The 21332-nt window shown below is 42.8% G+C and overlaps 1 protein-coding gene across 13 annotated transcripts in view; it reads right to left on the bottom strand.

Moving 5' to 3' along the window:
• KIF16B (kinesin family member 16B) overlaps positions 1-21332 on the bottom strand; it is a 292229-nt gene that overhangs the window by 111193 nt on the left and 159704 nt on the right. For all 13 annotated transcript variants that reach the window (XR_009248807.1, XR_009248808.1, XR_009248802.1 and 10 more), the window contains 2 exons: positions 17727-17809; positions 16217-16305 (listed from right to left, as the gene is read on the bottom strand). Coding sequence is in view for 7 of the 13 variants with exons in the window: in XM_058684831.1 (XP_058540814.1) it covers positions 16217-16305; positions 17727-17809 (172 nt within the window). In the remaining 6 variants the exon portion in view is untranslated. The remainder of the gene's footprint in view (positions 1-16216; positions 16306-17726; positions 17810-21332) is intronic.

Below are 21332 nucleotides of genomic sequence, written 5' to 3'. Positions count from 1 at the left end.
CCTGGCTATTGCTCACAACAAATAAAGGAGTGATGAGAAGAAATAAAACCCAAAAGGTAGACCGTGGACAGAATGTCAAAAGTTAAGCTGACACTCTCGGGAGCACCTCCATGGGCAACCTTTCCTCCCACCCCTGTGTAGTCCTCTACCCAAGACACTGGGTACAAAAAACAGGAAACAGTAGTTCACACAGCCAATAATTCATCTGTTCAATATGGCGTCCATGTGCCAGGGCACTGGCATTATGGGTTCAGCAAAGGGAACTAAGTCCCTGCCATTATAAACCTTCCATTCTAGTGAGCAGGACAGCTAACTAACAATGAGTATGTTATGCGATAAGTGTTATGGAAAAAAAAAAAAAAATGAAGACCAGAGAGAGGGTACAAAGAGAAGGTGACATTTAGGAGAGAGCTAAGTGGAAGAAGTAACCATGAGGATGTATCTGGTGCCAACACGAGTGGGAAGCCAGGCCAATGACCAGGAGACAACGTGTGTGGCATGCTGGGAACACAGCAAGACCAGCATGGTAAGAGCATATGGAACCGGGAGATAGTGACGGTATGAGAGCAACTGTGGCCCAAGAGGGAGCCAGAGCCAAAACCACCAAAACCACACAGAGCCTTACAGATCAGAGGGCGGACAGAGCCCTGTCCACCAGGGTTCCTTAAGGAAAGAGACCCGCCTTAATTGACTGTGTATCCTGAGGGCCTTCTGTGAGGCAAATAGTAGGCGTTCAACCAATGGCTGCTATGAGTAGTGCTTTGAAGTCAGGTACAAGAGGCTCAGAGCCAGACCCCAATGACATAGCCATAGAATCCCTGGACGAGGAATACTGACGGTGTCAGCCAATGCAGAGCTCCCTTTGCCATAAGAAGTAACAACTTTTGGTGCTTTCCACCCTTCTCAAGATGAAAGGTCACTAACTGTAGCAAATGCACAAAATACAAGTAAGTAAAACACTTTACTGATACAGTCCCCATGATCCATCCCGGCCTACAGCCTTTAGCCTCCACAGCCACACATAATACACACAAGAGGAGAGCCAACAACAGAGTTCATTTTGTAACCTTTTCCTCTTAATGAATACTTCCGACAAGTCCCCAGATCATTAACGATTACTGTCTAACATAGTTTAATATCATGCAATTCGAAAATACAGATGCACCATGATTAATGTAAGCAATTACATGCTGGAGAGGTACATGATAGTGGACACAGAAAACGGTGTGGTGCCATCTACACCGGGTCGTCCAAGAAGGGGTTCGTTTCAGAAAAGCTGTGCCTGTTTCTGAGTAGAGGGAAGAGAGAGAGCACAGAGGGAAGTTTGAAGATGTGAGAAAGACTTAAAATGCACCACAGCTCCTCTCCCTTCACTGAAGTGAAGGGCTTTAGTGTTACAGATCTGCGTTACACATTTGTACTTCTTTGATATCACCCACTGAAAGACAAAATGCTACCACACCGAACAAGCAATGCTTGCACTGCGTGCCTCTGTCTCGGGCTGGGGGTGAGCAGTAGTCCTGGGAACACCTGCCGTACCTCCACCGGCCTGTGTGCCCACTCCCTGCTCTCTACTGTCATGCCTTTTATGGTCTGGGTCATCAACCATTCCTTTCCTTATTTCTCTCTCTGACACCTCTCTTCATTCCTCCCCTTGTTGCTTTAATGTAAGCAGTAGCTGCCATCAAATACAGAATTCAAGGGAGTGTGGATGTAGCTGACAAAAGAAAAAAAAAAAGTGGGAAAGATTTACATAAGTGGATTAATTGCAACAATTTATGGGGGGGGAGGGGTTCCAAAAGTCCTCTACGATTAAGCAAGAATTACAATTATGATATAAACAGAATGAAGACTTGTCTTCAATGGTATGAGGAAAAGTTCACAATAAAATGTTAAAAGAAAAAGCAGGATATAGAACTGTATATCTAGTTTGATCTCAATTTGTTTTTTTAAGTAATCATTATAATGCATAATTACAATATCTGATGTACAATTAAAACACATATACTATAAATCTAAGTAAATATTACAAACATAAACCAATCATTATTTTTTGGTGGGAGGATTGTGAATGCTTGTGATTACCTTATTCATTTCTGAATGTTTTCCTTTTTTGTAACAAGCATTTCCATTTATAATGAGACAAACTACCTGTTTCAAATTTTTTTCTTAATCTACCATGATTATAGCAACCATTTTACTTCCTTTTTGCTTCTGTGAATCTCTGGTTCATTTCCATTTTATCCAACGACAATGATGATTAACCTGACTAGATCATAAGGTATGGGAACTAAACACATAATGTCACTGATGTGGGCACAGCTTCTCAAGGTTAGAATTATGGTCTGTGATAGAAGAAGGGGATGAAACTGCCTTGTCAGGGCACAACAATTCACACACACATTCTATCAACAATTATTTCTCAAACACCTACTTGGAGCAAGGACACAGTATCAAGAAAATCAGACCCTTTCACTTACTACTAAATATATAGACCAAAAGTAGACAGCTGACCAAAAGACACAATTACCAACTATTTCAAATGCTACCAAGGAAAGACAGAGGATGCTTTCAGTGAATAGCTAAGGAGATGAAATTCAAATGGAGGTTGGCAGGGACTTTTTGAAGAAGCAACATTTAAATCGGAATCTTAGATAAGAGACTCTTGGATACTGAGAACAAACTGAGGGTTGACGGGGGTGGGGGAGAGGGGAAAGTGGGTGATGGGCAAGAAGGAGGGCACTTGCTGGGATGAACACTGGGTGTTGTATGGAAACCAATTTGACAATAAATTATATTTTAAAATAATAATAAAAAAATTAAAAATAAATAAAAAATAAAATAAACTGGGATCTTAGAGACTATGTGGGATTCGGCCACACGAGGAACTGGTGGACACATGGATGAGTGCTCCAGAAGGAAACAACATGTACAAAAAGACCCAGAAGCAAGAATGGATATGTACAACTGGAACCCTTGACTGAACCAGCAAGAAGCTCTCATCAAATGAGTTAACAAATTATGGAGAGCTCGTGGCATGTATTCAAGTGAATACAACATGGATCTTCAAAGGCAAATCATGCTGCCATGTAGGACTAAGGAAATCTACTATCTTCCATCCTTGCCCACAACTACCATTCACCATTTCACCAGGAAGTCTCATTTCCCCAGCTGACCTTTACAGTTCAGCTTTCAACTGTGCAATTATCAAATGAAGGAAGAGGAAATGCAGCCTGCTACTCAGACAATGCAAATCTAAGTTAACTGAATAAAGACGGATTGTTCTTTGAATTTACAGCTCATCTTTCTGCCTACTTTGAAAACAGAAAACACAGGAAGCTCATCGCTTAAAGTGGTTCACAGTGGAATACCATTCAAGGACAAAAAAACAAAACAAAAAAACCCAAAAAGTCAGTAATTAACACTAATCTCCATTAGTGGAAGGAAGAAGCCCACTTTCATCACATGGTCCCCAAGACTGTATCTTAACAAGCTATTTAAGGCACTCTAGAGCAACTGTAAAGTTAGCAAATGGTCCATAAAAAAGCAAGACAAATGAGACCAAAAACTGGAGAAGAAATCAGCCTTGCAGCGAAGCAAACTTTTGAGAAATGGCAAGGCCTGATAAAATAAACCAGCAGAGACAAACACAGTAAATAAATATCAACTAAAATGCAGGCTAACTACCAAATCAGCAGCAACATAAATATTGCCAACTACATGCATAAAACTTCCATGCTCAAGGTCAGCAAGAAAAAAAAAAAAAGATAAAAGAATTGAGAATTGATAAAGTACCGGAAAGTAGAGAGAAGAGAGAAAGGTGGAGCTAGCAGGGCACTGTATTCACAGGCGATGTGACCTTCTCTCTCAGGAGATATAGTGGAGACCCTGGTCTCACCTGAAGATGCAAATCTCATCAAGAGTATATCCAGCCATTACCAGATTCTGTTTCTGAAGCCCCTTCCACACTGGTATGAATTAAGGGGGGAAAGTGAATTCACTTTGCTCACATTCATCAGATGTCTGTTAAGTTTCAGGTACGATGCTGGGCACTGAGTGAACAACACATTAGATTCTGTGACTGTTTTCTGGAAGCTTACAGTGATCCACAGTGAGGCTAAGGCTCAGTACAACAGGATGTAACCATATTATTGAGGTCTCCATACTTTCTCTCTAATGTGATGCATTTATTTTTTCAGCTGAAGGCAGGAAATGGGGAGGGAGGACATAAGGAAGAAATAGGAAAGGGGCTGCAGATGGGAAAGAAAATGAAACTACAACTGACCCTTGAACAATGCAGTCAAAAATCACACAGTTGAAAGTCCACATATAACTTTTCATTCCCCCAAAACTTAACTAATAGTCTGCTGTTGACCAGAGGTCTTATTGGTATCATAAATTCAACTAACACATATTTTGAATCTTATATGTGTTATGTACAGTATTCTTATAATAAGCTAGAGAAAATATTAAGATCATAAGGAAGAAGAAATACATTCACAGTAGTGTACTGTACTTATTGAAAAAATTTACATGGGGCACCTGGGTGGTTCAGTTGGTTAAGCATCCAACTTCAGCTCAGGTCATGATCTCACAGCTCATGAGTTGGAGCCCTGTGTCGGGATCTGTGCTGATGGCTCGGAGCCTGGAGCCTGCTTCAGATTCTGTGTCTCCCTCTCTCTCTGCCCCTCCCCCATTCACACTATGTCTCTTTATCTCTCGTAAATAAATAAAAATTAAAATAAATTTTTTAAGAGGAAAAAAGTAAAAAATCTGCATACAAATGGATGTGTGCTGTTCGAAGAACAACCCATATTGTTTAAGGATCAACTGTACTTTTTTTCCATATGATTGTTGTCAGCCAGTGAGACATCCTCACTGCCATCTTGGTGCCTCTGGCTTTTTGATACAAATCCCAGAATTCTTCATTCAGAATCTACGTCCTTCCAGCTTTACGTTCTAATTTGTCATCCCTACTTTTGACTTGAAAGGGCCAGGAAGGCTGGAGCTAAGTACATATAGCATTCTAGTACAGCATGAAGCTCCACACAGAACAAACTAGGTCCCTGATGAATCCTTGGTGATGATTAGGATGCCCAGGACATGCTTCCAGAGACAGCCACCGTTAGCAGGATTCCCCAGTATCTAGTTCCTATGAAGACAGCTTACAGCTACCCTCAAGAAGGTGTATTCATATTGGTATTCTATACTTCAAGAGGATCTCTTTCTAGTTTGTATGCAATTGGAAACTCTCCTACAGTACTGGTAGAAAATGGTGGTGATGTGTGCTTTTGGTCCGAAGAGCAATTTGTCAACTTATCAAGGGCCTTAAAACTATTTACATTTCCAGGGGCACCCGGGTGGCTCAGCCAGTTGAGCGTCCAACTCTTGAATTCAGCTCAGGTCATGATCCCAGAGTCGTGGGATCGAACCACACGTCAGGCTCTGTGCAAAGCATGGAACCTGCCTGAGATTCTCTCTCTCTCCCTCTGCCCTTCTCCCCAACACTCTCTCCCTCTTTCTCTAAAATAAAATATAAACAATAAAAAATGAAATGAAATGAAATGAAATGAAATGAAATGAAATGAAATGACATAAAAGTAAGAAACCAATAAACAAACAAACAAAAAAAAACTATTTACATTTCTGGCCTACTAATTCCATCTCTACTTTTTTTCCCCCTGTGGAAGTAATCATGTAAAACAAAAAGATTTAGCTGCTACATATATGTTCACCCCAATTGCTTGTGATAACTTAACACTAGACAAAATGCCTATCAACAGACAAGAAGTAAGGCACAGAATACCCAAGGAATGCAATATCACGTGGTCATTAAAATAATGTAGGAAAATATTTATGAAAAGAAAAGGTGAATAAGTGCAAAAACTCTTCATGAACCCGTCCTGGTTAAAGAACACATATAAATAATATATCAGTGCGTGTGTATAAAAGAGTATCCACATACATACACACACAAAGACAGAAATGGCTACACAGTGGAACAGCCAGGGGTAGAGACGAATATGCAGGGACATGTTGACTATGCAGTAAGTTCTTTTTTGCTTGTTTATAATTTCTAAGTTTTCCATAATGAACATGTTAAAACGTTGGACTGAAAATAATTTTCACTCGTCTGTCTTCATTCCTTGATTGCTGATGACTTCAGACCATCCCCACTTAGGAGCCTTCCCGGCTAGCGAGGTCTGCAGCAGCCCTGATGCCAGCCAAACCCCAGCTCGCAATGCCACACTCCATGAAGCTCCTTGGATGGCTTACCAAATACATGTCTGATTTTTGATTTGGATATTTTTTGGTCCGAATGGATTTGAAAGCCAGATGTTTCTCGTCTTCAGAATTCAATTATTCAAATATACCCATGTAAATCAACTCACCACTGGTTATTGCTTAAAGGATGCTAATGCACAAGTGAAAATCTCTTTATTTTCGAGACTGAAATGCATTTGGAATGTATATAATTTTGCTTAGAGCACTTTTGAGAAGCTGTGAAAGCTTCCACATCCTGCCAAATTAGCTGTCTGTTTGCAGTCTCAGAGCAAGACAGAGGATGCCTAAGCAGTGGGCTTGGTTTCTTCATAAAGACTGTGCTGGTTACGGAGGAATCTTTCCCCCGCAGCGAAATTACTTCCTGGCAAAGACCCTCGCTGGGCACTACTCCAAAGTGGAACTAACTCCCAAAGGAAGTCACCGGGCTGCTTTGCCTCATCCAAAATTTCTCTGGCACCAAGTACCACACATGTGTGTATACAAATCTTAGTTTCCAGGGAGCTTGAGATGTAGGCCAGGAGTAAGTTCCAAAACTCTGCTAGAAATGATATACCCAACTTTATGTGCCCAGTTTGACTGATTAAACGTTCTTGGGGAGTAAAGACTTCACTTTCGAAAACTCCAAATCTTACTATGATTTAGAGCATGAGGTTTTTTTTAGACATGGGTGATGTGGAGAATCAGTAGGTTACCTGCTGAACAAAGGAAAAAGAACCGGTTGCTTTGTTGCTTTAGAGAGATAAGTTGGATCTCAACTGCACACGATAATTTGTAAACTGGACGTACTTCTTTCAGAGAGCTTTGCTGTAGGAGGAACTGAGTATTCAGCAGTAATTTTCAGTCTACTGCAAAAAAACAAAACCAAAAACTCAGGTCTATACGATACCAAAGAAACCAAGAGATATGGTCACTTGTAACAGTTAAGAAAGCCACAAAAAAGTATGCCTGCACGAGTGAAAAACTCAAAAGACAGGGGCCAGCTAAAAAGTGGAGATACTAAAAAGGGCACAGGACCCATCTGAAGCACGAGGCATCTGAAGACCTATGAACAGACACATCCTTTGTGCTGGGAGCACATCTGCGGGCCAAAACCTACCGCTCAGTGAACATTTGTTAAGAGCCCACTATGTGGGAGCTTCTGGAGATTAAAAATGAGTAAGAAACGGTCTCTGTCCACAAGAAGCCTAGTGGGAAAGCAGACACAAACATCAATTAAATGAATTTGGAAAAGGCTCTGCTAAAAATATGCACAAAATGCCTGCAAGAGAATAAAGAGAAAGCATTTAGCTCAAATCGGAGACGCACAGACTGCTTCTTGAGGAGACAATTCTGATACTCGGGCTTGAAAGATGAAGAGGACTGGCCAAGAGAAAGAGTGGGACGGTTTTATGGACAGGTTTTATAGAGAGGCCTGACCTGGAGAGAGCTGTGAAAGATCTGTTTTGTCCACTTAAACCAAGGCATAAAGTTGGAGGTAGAAAGTGACAGAAGACAAAGCTGGAGAACAGAATCATGAATGATTGTGCTGGAGCTTGGAAGTCACCACATGGGCACCGAGGGGCCAAATCAAATTCTGGGAAGAAGAGGGGTCTTAGAGAAAGAAGTCACCACAAAGGGCTAAGGAGGTGTGACTTAAGGTTGGGACAGTCTTCCCAATGAGGCAGGTCAATGAGTCTGTCCTGTGCCACTGCAAAGAGGAAGTCAGGAATCACCTTCAGGGCCATGACAGTCACCTTAATGACATTTGCCAGTCCTCAGGTATTAATCACACTGGCCATTTACTTTATTTTTTTTTAACTGAGGTATAATTGATATATATTAGTTTCAGGTGAACACAGCGATTCTATATTTGTAGATGTTGCAAAATGATCACCATGATAAGTCTAGTTACCACCCATCACCATAGATAGTTACAAAAATTTTCTTCTTATGATGAGAACCTTTAAGATTTACTCTCTTAGAAACTTTCAAATGTGCCATATAATAACATTAACTATAGTCACCATGCTGTACATTACTACACATTATATTACTTATTTACTCACTGGGAGTATGTACTTTTTTACCACCTGCACCCACTTGCCCTCCTCCCCTCTGGCAACCACCAATCTGTTCTCGGTATCTGTGAGCTTAGTTCTTTTGTTTTGGCCGATCCGTTTCTTTAGATTCTACACGTAAGTGAAATCATATATATTTGTCTTTCTCTTTCTGACTTATTTCACTTAGCATAATGCCCTCAAGGTCCATCCATGTTGTCACAAAAGCAGGATTTCCTTCTCTTTTTTTGTGGCTGAGTAGTATATCTAGAGAAGAGATGAGGCAAATATGAGGTAGGGGATACCAACCTCTACACTAATCACCAGGGCTTGGCCACCTGCTGATCAGAGAATTCTGTGACAAGGATCCTCTTCAATGAGATGCAGCATATTGAGGGGCAGGGTCTGGGCTCAACTGCACAGCTTTCCTTAATTTAAAGACATCCCAGGAATTCTAGCCTGGCAAGTGCAAGGACAATGCTACTGGTGTCCTGATTTCTGACAGGCTTTATGAGGGTCTTCCTTGTGCAATGAGTTATGCTCCAAGGTGACTGAGCCCCTATCTGTCTTACTCACCCCAGCCCCAGTACAGGGCTGGACAAAGGACTGCCCTAAAACAGGAGCCAAAGGGATGAGGGGAAAGTGGTAGATGTTGTGAACATCTATTTTACTCAACAGGGGAAACCTCCTTCATCCTGGTGTTTGGTCAAGCCACAGAGACTCCAGCTTTGTCCAGGGGTATGCAGCGGCTGACAGAGTACTCAAATGCACAGTCACTTATGGGAGAAAGTTCAAGGCCTGGGGCTCAGTTTTTCAAGGTTGTACTCATTATTCTCCTGCCTCTTGACAACCTGCTCTTCCTTCCCTTGTATCTGTATTTCAGCCGGGTAGCATGCCACCCCCATCCAATTATTTAAGCCAGAAAACAGAAGTCAACATCTTTACTTCCCACATCCAATTAATCATCCAGGCTTTATGACTTCCTGCCCCAAATGGCTGTGGAGCCCACCCCTTCTTCTAGGTTCCTTTGACCACTGTCTCAGTTCAAGCCCTCACCTCTGCATCCTTCCCGTAGCTTCCTTGGTGCCTCTGTTACTCAGCTGCCAGAGTGAATCTGTCAATGCAACGATGATCACATCTCTCCTTGGCTAGAAAAACTTCTTGGATTCCTACCATCAATTAGGTTTTAAGATACCCAATCTCAATGGGCTGGTTAAACTGAACGTGGCAGTGCTTGAGAGAGGTCATCAGGAAATCAATCTATGTTAGATTTATGTTCATCATTTGTTTACTGTATTTATTGGGGGAACTAAATTTTGAGATCTTCTTTCTTTCTGTATTTCCAGACATCACTTTCCAGATAAAACATTCTTGAGAAAATGGAAGAGAAAAAAAACCTTTTTTAACAAAATACAAAGGAACATCACCCCCCATACCCATAGGATGGCTATTATTTAAAAAAAAAAAAAAAAAGAGGGGCACCTAGATGGCTTAGTCAGTTAAGCATCCGACTCTTGGTTTCGCTTCAGGTCATGATCTCACCATTCATGGGATGGAGCCCACACTGTTCGTGCCCTGCTTGTGCACTCTCTCTCTCTCTCTCTCTCTCAATCTCTCTCTCAAAATAAATAAAAAAAACTTTAAAAAGTAAAAAGAAAAAAAATTTTAACGAGAAAAGAAAAAAACAGAACAGAAAACAAGTGATGGCGAGGATGTGGAGAATTTGGAACCCTTGTGCACCGTTGGTGGGAATGTAAAATGGTACAGATGCTGTGGAAAATGGGATGGCAGTTTCTCAAAAAACTAAAAACAGAATTACCACATCCCCAACAATTCCACTTCTGAGTATATACCCAAAAGAACTGAAAGCAGGGCCTGAAACAGATATTTGTATACCCGTGTTCATATCAGCATTATTCACAACAGCCAAAAGGTAGGAGCAACCCAAGTGTCCCTCAACAGGTGAGTGGATAAACAAGATGTGGTACATACGTCCAATGGAATGTTATTCACCCTTAAAAAGGAAGGAGGAAGTTCTGACACGTGCTACAACAGGGATGAACTTTGAAGACATTATGCTAAGTGAAATAAGCTGGTCTCAAAAAGCCAAATCATGCAGGAGTCTACTTACGTGAGGTACCCCAAGTAGTCAAACTTCCGAAACAGAAACTACAATGGTGATCGCCAGGGTTTGGGAGAAGGAGGGAATGGGCAGTTACTGTTTAATGGGCACAGAGTTTCAGTTTTATAAAATGGAGAGTTCTGGAGATGAGCTGCACCATAATGTGAATGCACTGAACTGTACACTTAAAAGTGGTTAAGGCAGTAAATTTTATGTTAAGTGTATGCTATCACAATTTAAAACAGTGAAGAAATGAGCTACCAAATGCTGATGAATATACAGAAAATTGGTCTCTGTTGCATTTGGAGCCATATATTTTAATCATGGTCATAACTTCTGGACGTGCTAATCGAATTTATAAAAAACATTACACATACACGGGTACCGTGGATGCGCCTAGAGAACCCAAGCTGCCATCCCTCTCCTACTTCTAATCCACCTGCCCGAACCCCAGTGCATCTCCGGGAGGAAAAGCTCTGTCTGCTCATCCATACTTGGCTTTCAGAATGCTCCCGAGCCAGGCCTGAACCTGCGGACTCCTCTTAGCACACCCTTCTGCTCAGCAGGACTCTCTCTTTCCAGCACTCCTCTGCTCGGCCCACAAAATTGCCCACTCCCAGAATCTCTTCTCTCCAGCCTGGCCTCTCCTACTTGCAAACATCTCAAGGCCCGGCACAGAATCCAGTTCATTTGTGAATCTTGGAGAGAATTCTCGAGAAGAACTGAGGGGAGTGACTTGGGATTTCTAAGGGGAGGGTGTCCAAGACCAAATCTTCACTTAATATCCTTCCTCACTTTGTCCTCCAAGCTGAGGCAGTACTACAGACTCCCGACAGCTTCATATCCTCAACTACAGAGAAGAAAGCACTAGACCAGAGGCTTCAGACCGGTTTTCACTTAAGGCTCCTAATAACCCCCACTATCCCCTCCATACTACCCTTCTCCTGAGATGCTCTCTGGCTATTTATTCCAGGCATGTGTCGCTATGGCACTGAGAGGGAGCTGAATGGGATGGAACGGGAAATTTTTATGATAGGGACAGCTGGGTTGAGGAAACAGTGTTCCTGGGAATTAGGCTTAAGACTCAGATTCCATGATGCCGGCTAGAGGCAACTGCAATGTCAGGAAGGATTCCTTCTGGAAGTCTCTGGTTTTCTAAGTTACCCAACATATTACAAGGCAAGGCTACATGAGGAGGATCACTTCCCAGACCTCCCAGGGGCAACTCTCTGCCCTGAATCACATGCTGCCTGGCCTTCACTCAAAATGAGTTCATGGGCGTGTGCCTGTTCTCCTGGGCAGAAAGAACATTCATCTGACACTTCTAGGTTCTCTACACAGAAGACTCTCAATAAATATGTGCTGATCTGTGCAAGCATCTCAGGGCTATTTTCCATCTTGAGAAACTAACATGCTCTTGTTCCAAGCAGCTCATTATCTAGCTATAAATAAATATTTAGTCAGGGTCCAAGTAGAAAACATATTTCTTCCAAAGGTCTTCCAGTTTATCACGTGGTACTTACTTTAAGCCGAGGGTATTTACACCTGTAACATCAAAAAAAGTATAAACAGCATGGCGATACTTCAACCCCGCTTCATTTTGCCAAGTTGCTAGAGCAGACACCTCGTGACACCCATAAATCAGAGTAGGAAATTTTTCTCCAATTATGCTTTAATTCATGGGCAATCATTCTCTACAGCAGGTGGCAAGCTGAGGGGGGCTAGACGTGAGGGAGCATGAAGTCAGGCTGGCGAAGTATTGAGTAATTTTAATCTGAGCTTTTACAAATGAGTACCGCAAGGGTGGCAGAGACAAAATGTGCCTGTTAACTGAAGCCAGGTGAACAGGATGCGTAACGGCAGTATCAAATGCATCTAGAACCATCTCCTCAGCCAACTGCAATGTAACCTAACACAGATGCTGCTTCTCACTTGAATTCTCTGATTGTCTTGGTCTAATTAATTTCATCACAAGACCATCTTCCCATTTTTTTGTTTGAGGATCCTGAACATGACCTTGAGATTATTCACATAACTTCAGTGTCATTTAGGAATTGACCCATGTGACAGAAACACATTCCTTTATATAGTATACCATTTTTCACTCTTTGGAATATCCATGCCCAGAGAAATTAGCAAAAAATCCTTTCCCAAGAGGATCTATGTATCCTACTAAAATTTCCCTCTTAATCTGTTTGCTAAACATTTACTATGCACGTTACATGAATGACACTTCATCATACAGAAATTAGCCTGGGTGGCTCAGTCAGCTAAGCATCCCACTCTTGGTTTTGGTTCAAGTCATGATCTCATGGTTTCATGAGTTCGAACCCCAGGTTGGGTTCCGAGCATGAGGCCTGCTTGGGATTCTTTCTCTCTCCCTTTCTTCCTACCCCTCCCTCACTTGCACTGTCTCTGTCTCTCAACATAAATAAACTTTAAAATATAATAAAATAAAATAAAATAAAATAAAATAAAATAAAATAAAATAAAATAAAATAAAATAAAATAAAATAAAATACAGAAATTACTACAAGTAATTTACTTGTAATTTACTACAAGTAAATTTACTACAAGTAAATTACTACAGTAATTACTACAATTACTGACCTCAAAACACTTCCAATCAAATAGGAGAGACACTCACACGAGCCAAACTCTTGTGCAAAGGCCAGCTCACGCCAACTCTCCCTGCCTCCCCCATCTCAGGAACAGACACACCATCTGCCCAGCTGTTTACATCTGAAACCTGGGCATGACCCTTGATTCCATGGCACTCCATCTCTAAGGCTACCACCCAATTCTAAGCCACTCTCACTTCTACGTGGACAAAGGAAACAGCTTTCTAAACGGTTTCTTGTTTCTGTGCTACTTTCTCCAAGTGACATACATTCTAAGGTTAGTAGGAAGTACATCATCGGGCTGCTCTTCTTCTGCAAGCCCTGGAAGAGTTCCCTAGCCCTCTTAGAAAAGAGACAAACTCCTGCCAATGGCCTAAGAGGCCTTATACAGCTGGCCCCAGTCTATGCACCAGCCTCACCTCTGATGACTGAATTCCCTCTACTCTGAGCTCTTGCTGTTCCTCGGGTAGAAGTCATTGCACTTGTCCTCTTCCTGGAAGACTCTCCTCTCTCCCCCTTTCTGTCGTTCCAGAGTCTTGGATTCAATGTCACCTCCTCAGGAAGCCCTCCCTGATCACTCCACTGCTCAGGACATTTCATTCCCACTTTCTGCACCCATTTGTAAATCCCCTGTGCCTGCCTCTCTCCTCTAGCGAGCTGTAAACTGACCCTGTTAGGGTTGTGGGCAGCTGTGCCCCTGGGTAGAACTACGCTCCCCACAGGAGGCAGGCAGAAAAGGCTTGTTGTTTGATGAATGTCCATTACAAAGAGGACCAGAATGAGGATGACAGAATGTACAGTGAAGAAGGAGCACTTCCTTTCGACTGGGAGAGGAAAGATGGGAATAGCTTCCAGAGGAGAGACCGCATGCACTGTGTTTTAGAGGACAAGTAGGCGCATCCCAAAACGCATGCCAGAGCTCTGAAACTAGCAAAAGACAAGCCCAAAAGGCGCGGCTAGTCCAGGCAGGTCTGAGCAACAGAAGGGTCCCTGAAATGGCTAGAACCCAGAACACACACAGGGATGTGCTACGAGGACGGCACTCATGGTGGAGAGCCTGAGTGACACGGTAAGGGGTTAGCATTCTATTGTTTGGGACCACGGAAAGTCACCGAAAAGTTTGGAGGGTGAAAAATTAGTACACTCTAACCTGTATTTTATAAACATTGAGAAAGATCGTTGTAATGTAAAAACCAGCAAACAACCTAAACTGGCATCACTTTTAAGAGGACTACATATTCACCTCCGCTTGGAGGAGAAAAAAAAGAAGTCCTTGGATACCATGTGGCAATGCAAGGGAGAGGGGGGCTCACAGCTGACTTGGAGACACAGCTGTGTCTCCAAGAGGACGAGCTGACTGCACATCAGTCTGGGGCTTTTCAAAGGCACCGAACAGCCACATAAGATTTCCAAATGGGTTCAAAGTAAAAGGCCCCAGGATCATGGATAAAGAAGCTGGTAACTGGATTCCAGGACTAGAGCTGGGTCCTGGACTGGGAGATGATTACGAGCAAGCACGGTACGCATTCCAGAACAGTTTAGTCAAACAATACTGAACAGATGGGCTCACAATACTTAAACTGAAATTAACCCTAAAGACTGGCATATTATATTAAACAAAGTGAGTATATGAATGACTCCATCCCAGCCACCACAAAAGGCAGTTGCTAACGCTACTGCAAGGGACTGAAGACCTCCAACGGAACATGCCTTCCAAAGCAGCGATAACCCAGGCGCTCTGAGGGCTTTATCGATACAGATTATTTCAAAACAGATTTATTGATGAGCACAACTCTCCTCAACAGCTATGTAATAAGATGGGAGAGCCGACCTGTAAGATGGGTAAAGACAAAGGCTGACAAAGTTAACTGTGGCTTGTACTTGCAGAAGTTCTGGAGAGTGGGAGAGGCCCAGGAGCCTGCAGCTATGATGTTGCACTAGGTGTTTGTTTTTTGTTTTGTTTTTTCCTTTGGGTTTTCTGTTTGTTTGCTTGTTTGTTTTGGCTCCAGCCAGGTGTGAAATCTGGTCTTCAGCTTGCCTATAAAATGAGGAATCCTGGAAAAAAGATCAAAGGTCCCTCCCAGATTTAAAATCCCATGGCAATGAAGAAATCCCTTGTAGGCATAACCTGCTTTTCACAAACCAGTGAAGGGACTTGTGCCAGAAAAGGGATGCCTCCAGACTCAGTATCTGTGAGCACTGCCCAGGTGGGGTGGGGGCTCTAGCAGGGCACCGGCCCCAGGTCTGAAAAGGCCCCCAGCTGGAGATAAGCAGGGAATTACATGGTCACTGCATGGGCTGAGACCTTATGTGGGCCAGCAAATGGCTATAGATTCTCCACATGTCAAGCGGGGACAGTCACCCAGAGAATTAAGACAACGGGTATGAGATGCCGAATGCAGTGCCTGGCATGGAATGCAGCCACTCCTCGGTGCAGCACAGTTCTAAAAGACATCATCGTCAGTTTTACATCACTTCTTCAGTTGTTACCTCTGCTGATTTATAGGAAATTCCCTCTGTAGGAAAGACAAAACTGTGGGACCTCATAAAACAGGAAAGGACCCCAAAGTCCTTTTGTGCAGTTCCCTGTTCTTAGGCATTTTCCTTGTCACCACCACATCACTACTGAAACTGTGAAGGACCTGAGCAACCCAGCCACAAAGTTCTTTGTGTCTCCAGGGGTCCCCCCCAAGGCTTGGATGTACTGAACACAATTTCCTGCACTCCTGGATGCCCTCAGAATCAAAATTGTCTGTTATTACAATAAATTTATAAAATGAGATGAAAGTGCCCAAACCAAGGGGATCACACACTACATAATCAAAGAGCCAATTCTAAAATAATAGACAATTACGAAAATGATAACGAAGGCTGTAACAACCCTCACTAATGCTTCTTACGCTGTTAAGCAAAAAAAAAAAAAAAAAAAAAATCGGAACACACAATCTCATTTATGTTGTGATTACAACCAAGTAAAATTATGTACAGACAGAGCAAGGGCTGAAAAGCGACTTGAGAAATGACTATGGCTGATTTGCTAAGGAGGAGCAATTGCAGAAATTTAATTTTTATCTAGTGATTTTAATGGGGTTGACACAATAAACACCACAAAAGTGACAGTCACAGGGAAGGAGACGCTGCTGTTCACTCACCCTGGGTTATACAACATGACCGTGGACAGGTTCTCACAGGACTTCGAGAGGTCAGTCATGGACAAGCTGAAGGAGGACAGAAGGCCACTCTAAGAGCAGACACAGGGCAGAGCGGTTACCTTAGTGGGGGAGAGAGGGCCAGAGCCCTGGACTCACTGCTCTCACCTTGTGAGAGGCAATGAGGTACATATACCCCTCATTAGCACGCACGTCAACTGGTCTACCTGAGGGCGGCAAATCAGGGACAGCCAGGCAACAAATACAACTCCAACCCAAGCCTCAGCTAACCACAGCGGGGCCCCAGCATGCCCGGACAGGGGAAGCTAGCCAGGAAGTGCACAACCGTAGGGATCTCCTCGACCACGCTGCACTGAAGTGGAGGGAAGGGTCACCCTCCATTCCTGGCGGGAGCTGTGTCCTATTCTCAGCAGCACTCACATGTGTTGAGGGATAAAGATGAGGAGGGAAAGGGGAAGGGAGACCAAAAAGTAAGAGCTTAACCTGTTTGCTTCCATGAAAGCTACCGGCAAATATATTTTCCTCCCTCTCTTCCTCTGCAACTGTGAACGAAAAAGGACCCTCCAGGGAGACCCTGGGCCAGAATAGATAAGAGGCTTCACTGGCTGGAACGAGCAACCGTGGAGAAGGCTGGGGTTTGCAGCTTTCTCGTTCTTTCCCATCGAAGGCACTGGCACCCTTGGGCAGCCCTCACAACAGGAGGTTGACATGCAAGGCTCTGTGACTTAGGGGTGAAGGGCAAACCCTTTAGGTCAGCGGGTCAGGGCAGCAGTGCAGGCTGGCCACGTGCTAGTTAGGGAACAAGTTAGCCTCAGTTTCTCATCTTGATCATCTGTGACATGGGGTTAGTAAGAGCTGCTACACAGATAAAGCAGTAAAATATGCTGTAGAAGTTTCATACAGTGCCTGGCTCATAGAAATGTTAGCTGTAGCCTTTACCTTCCTCAGTCTAAGGACATACGGTGTCCCAAGACACATTCTCTCTCATCTCTTCCCTTCTCTCTCAGGTCTTCTACCCACCTCACCCGTCCTGCACTTAGAGTGCCCTCTGGATGACCCTATCCAACTAACTGTCCCAAACTCACCCCCTCTCTGCTTCACACCCTAACCAGAAGTCTCATTTGCTATGGCTGAAAGTAAAAAGGAAGCAAGCTTTTGGATGAAACTGATTCTGATATTGGGTTAACTCCTACAACAGATCCTCATAAGTGGAAGTCACTCCCCACTTAATGCAAAACAATGCCCAACTCCTTTTGGGGGGTGGAGGGGTGAAGAGAAGGGTCTAGAAGGAGCCATTTCTCCCCCTGCTCTGGACTTGACCAGTTTGCTCTCCTACCTCATCAGCCAATCATCCACTGAGAAACAACTCCATACAGTTAGTACAGGCTACAGCGTGACTTTTCTAGTTCCGTACTCCGGAAAATCAAACTGCTCCCACAGCCCCAGCCCCACCAGAATCAGAATTGGCTCCTGGAGATGTTATGCTGCTCACCTTCCTCTTCTCCCTGAGCTTGGCAGCCTCCTTAGGATGGTTAAAGCGAAACATATTGGTTCTTCCCAAGAGTATCACAGCACCTAAGAACATACAAAAACAGCAATGAGTTCACGGTAAGCAACTGGTTGGTTGACAACATCATGTTGCGGAATTTTACAGCTGAAATGTAATTTCCAGTGCACTATAAAATGGTAATAATAAGGGAAAGACTTAGTCTCAAAAGTCTGCTTATATAAGCCAATTTTAAACCTGCAAATATTCTTATTTTTATAGCTGAGTGTCACAATACTCATGTTACTAAGGCAGAAGTGATGGATTCAAGCATTATATTACGAGATTTAAAACTTAATATCCAGATAATTATAGTTTTGATTGTTAGGAAGAAAAAAAAGCAGTAAGTTCTACAAAGAGATGCTGTAATACCAACCAAAGCATATGGTCACAAATTTGGGAAATGTTTATTAATGCCAGTAAAAGGAGAAATCCCAAAGGAAAGTGCTTTCAAAAGAAAACATGGTATAATCGGCAGAGTACAGGTAACCACTACTAACATCTACCTCAGAATTTGACAGGAAAGAAATTGTGTACGTGTAGAGTCTATTACCATGTGAAAACACTGCTTCTTGTTAAAACTCTGTTAAAATTTGGGTGGCCACATGAGACACACGAGAAAGGCTCCATTTTATGGACCAGGGTTCTGCTTATTCAAAAAATGATCACACAAGAGGCAACAGAATTCAAGCCAAGTACCCAAGGGTAACAAAAATGTTAAGTAAGGGCAGGGACAAATTTTAGCATTTTTAAGCAAATGAGCAAACAAACACTTTCTAAATTCAGAACTGCTCAAAGCTGGCATGGGTGCCACAGACGGCAGTGAGTTCCTTGTCATCAGAGGCATCTAAGGGAAGCGATGTTCCAGAGGAGATTCACTACGTCGTCGGGAGTAGTCTATCACACCTTAGAAGAGTCTATCACACCTTAGAAGAGACCCCCATGTTCAATCCTTGCCCTGAAAAAGAATGCAACTTCTTTGTGAGGACAGAACATATCCACTGAAGTCAACCACGGAAGACGATGACATGTGATGAGGGGTCAAGCACCTAAGTGATGTGTGCAAAGCTGCTGTAGGTGGGGACAGACCTCAGCTGGGTCTCACAAGGCAGCTCCAGGACAAGAGAAGTGATTCCAGTTTGGGGAAACCGCAGGAAGGGCTAAGCCTGACCAGGAAAACGGGCCTGTCCTGCTGCGGGGAGAGGAGGGAGTCAAATCCACCCAAAATGCAGGGCATCAGAAACAGCATCAGGACAGAACAGACACTGTGAGGACTTGGAGAGCCAAGGGAGAGAAGTTGCATCATATGTCACAAACTGATGGCCTGAGAGAAACCAGCTCAGAGATGTTTTGTGTGCCCCGCGAAAACTTAAAAACTAAAATTATTAGCTGCCAGTTAAAAATCTGCAGTTTTTACATAAAGTACTGAGTTTCTTTCTGATTTCCCTTCAAAAACTAGAAGGTAATGTATCAGTAGATTTGTATTGCCACTTGGCCAAAATCCCTGGGCTACTGACCAGTATATCCACCTGCCTACTCAACATACTGCCTCAGATTCTCAAACTCAATATGGTTAAAATCTAACAGGTTAGGTCATAACCCCAGGGAACTACTGAAAGGGTTGGTTCTGGCAGTTGTCATTATTTAGCAGAGAGGGAGTCCGTATGAAAAGAAGAACACAGTTTTCAGAGATTTAAAAGTATAGCAGTAGATAGTAACCAATCTACAACCTGCTTATCCCCCTCATGGAAAATTATATTCGTATATTTTCCAATCATGAAAAGGCACCATTACCATCATTAAGAAAGGTGTTTTCTATGCCTTTTATGACCAGGACTCAGAACTATGTGCCATACAGAGAAGTCAAAAGTTAAGCAGCCATGTCTAGGATATAGGTATATTTAATGCTCTGGAAGGGAAATTAGAGATTAATAAGGCAATCACATTCAATGTGCTAATTACATTTAATCCAATTCTTTTTTTTATTTTTTTCCTGTTAATCAAATGCCCAGCCATGCAGGTTGAAAAGTGCTAAAATATGTTAATGGAAAAATAGAATGGTATTTCAGAGACATATTTCATATCATATTAAATCATTGAAAATAATCTTGCCACCCATGTATTTGCATGAAATACACATAAAAATCCCTTTAAGAGTTATAAAAGAAAACAAAATTATCCATGGCCATTCCTTGTTTCTACCTAAATAATGTGCATAAACTGCCTGGCACATAGAAAGAGGCTTGTTAGGGGCCCCTGGGTAGCTCAGTCGGTTAAGCGTCCAACTCCTGATTTTGGTCCAGGTCATGATCTCATGGTTGATGAGATCGAGCCCCAAATCAGCCCATTTGCGATTCTCTCTCTCCCTCCCTCTCTACCACTCCTGCGTGTGTACTCTCTCTCTCTCAAAATAAATAAACATTAAAAAAAAAAAAAGAGGCTCTGTTAAGGCTGGTTTCTTTCTATTTCATTTTATTCCTTTACTCAACAAACCTACTGACTTAAAAAATTGGCTTTGTTTTTACATTATGCCGCTGTTCATTCATTCATTCATTCATTCATTCATTCATTCAACAAGTACTTAATGAACCCTGAGTGCATGCCAGTCACTGTGATAAGCACTGCAGATACAAAGTTGAACAAGTCAGACATATGCCCTGCCCTCATGGAATTTATAAGTAAGAGAGAGAGGTGAATAATCAAATAAGTCCACAATTAGATGCAAAGCTACACCTAAAGGAGAGATAACCTGCCTGGTACTCAAAGAGCACATAAGAAGAGGGTTGATTTAGAGGAGGTTAGGGAAAGAAGAAGTGGGAAGCGGTGCCTAAGACAAGCTCTGAGGATGAAGCACGGAGAGTGAGGGAGTGGCATGTGTAAAGGTCCCATGGCAGGAAAAACTGACGGTGGTGGTGGTGATGATGCTGAGTGACTGGAAGACAGTTAAATGCCTACGGCACAGGTTAGGGAGAAGAACAGTACACACAATGAAGCTTGAGAGAGGGAAAGGAAGAGACCACATAGAATCTTTCAAGATACAGTAAAGCAACTTTTACTTCATGAGGGTGCATAAGAAGATGGTGAAAGGCTTTGTGCAGCATCACATGATTGGATGAGAGTTTCAGAAAGTTCATTCTTTCAACTGTTTGAAGAAGAAAGCAAAGAGGGCAAGGGTAGATGCAGATAAATAAGGTCGGAGGCTATTGCAAGAGTCCAGGTCAAAGACAATGGTGGTTCAGCACTGGGGGGAAGGGGAGAGGAGAGAAGGAGAATAAACAAATCAGGAAGATGTGTAGAAGATAAGGTCAATAGGACCCCATGATGGGCTGCATATGGGGGCAAGGGAGGTAAAGAAGATGTTCCTCGGTACTGGCAGGCAACAGCTGGTTGGACGGGGAGCTGTTCACACAGACTGAGAATACTGAAAAAGGACCAATAGTGGGTTGGGAGAGAAAGCCTGAGTTTGGTTTTATACATAATGAATTTGAGATGCCTTTGGCAGGCAGAAATATGGGTCTGAAGCTCTAGAAGAAAAACTTGGGACATCTATCC

Source organism: Neofelis nebulosa, chromosome 9, assembly GCF_028018385.1.
Source record: "Neofelis nebulosa isolate mNeoNeb1 chromosome 9, mNeoNeb1.pri, whole genome shotgun sequence".
NCBI lineage: Eukaryota > Metazoa > Chordata > Mammalia > Carnivora > Felidae > Neofelis > Neofelis nebulosa.
The sequence above is the reverse complement of the archived record's forward strand: the minus strand, read 5'-3'. Positions and strand labels throughout refer to the sequence as shown.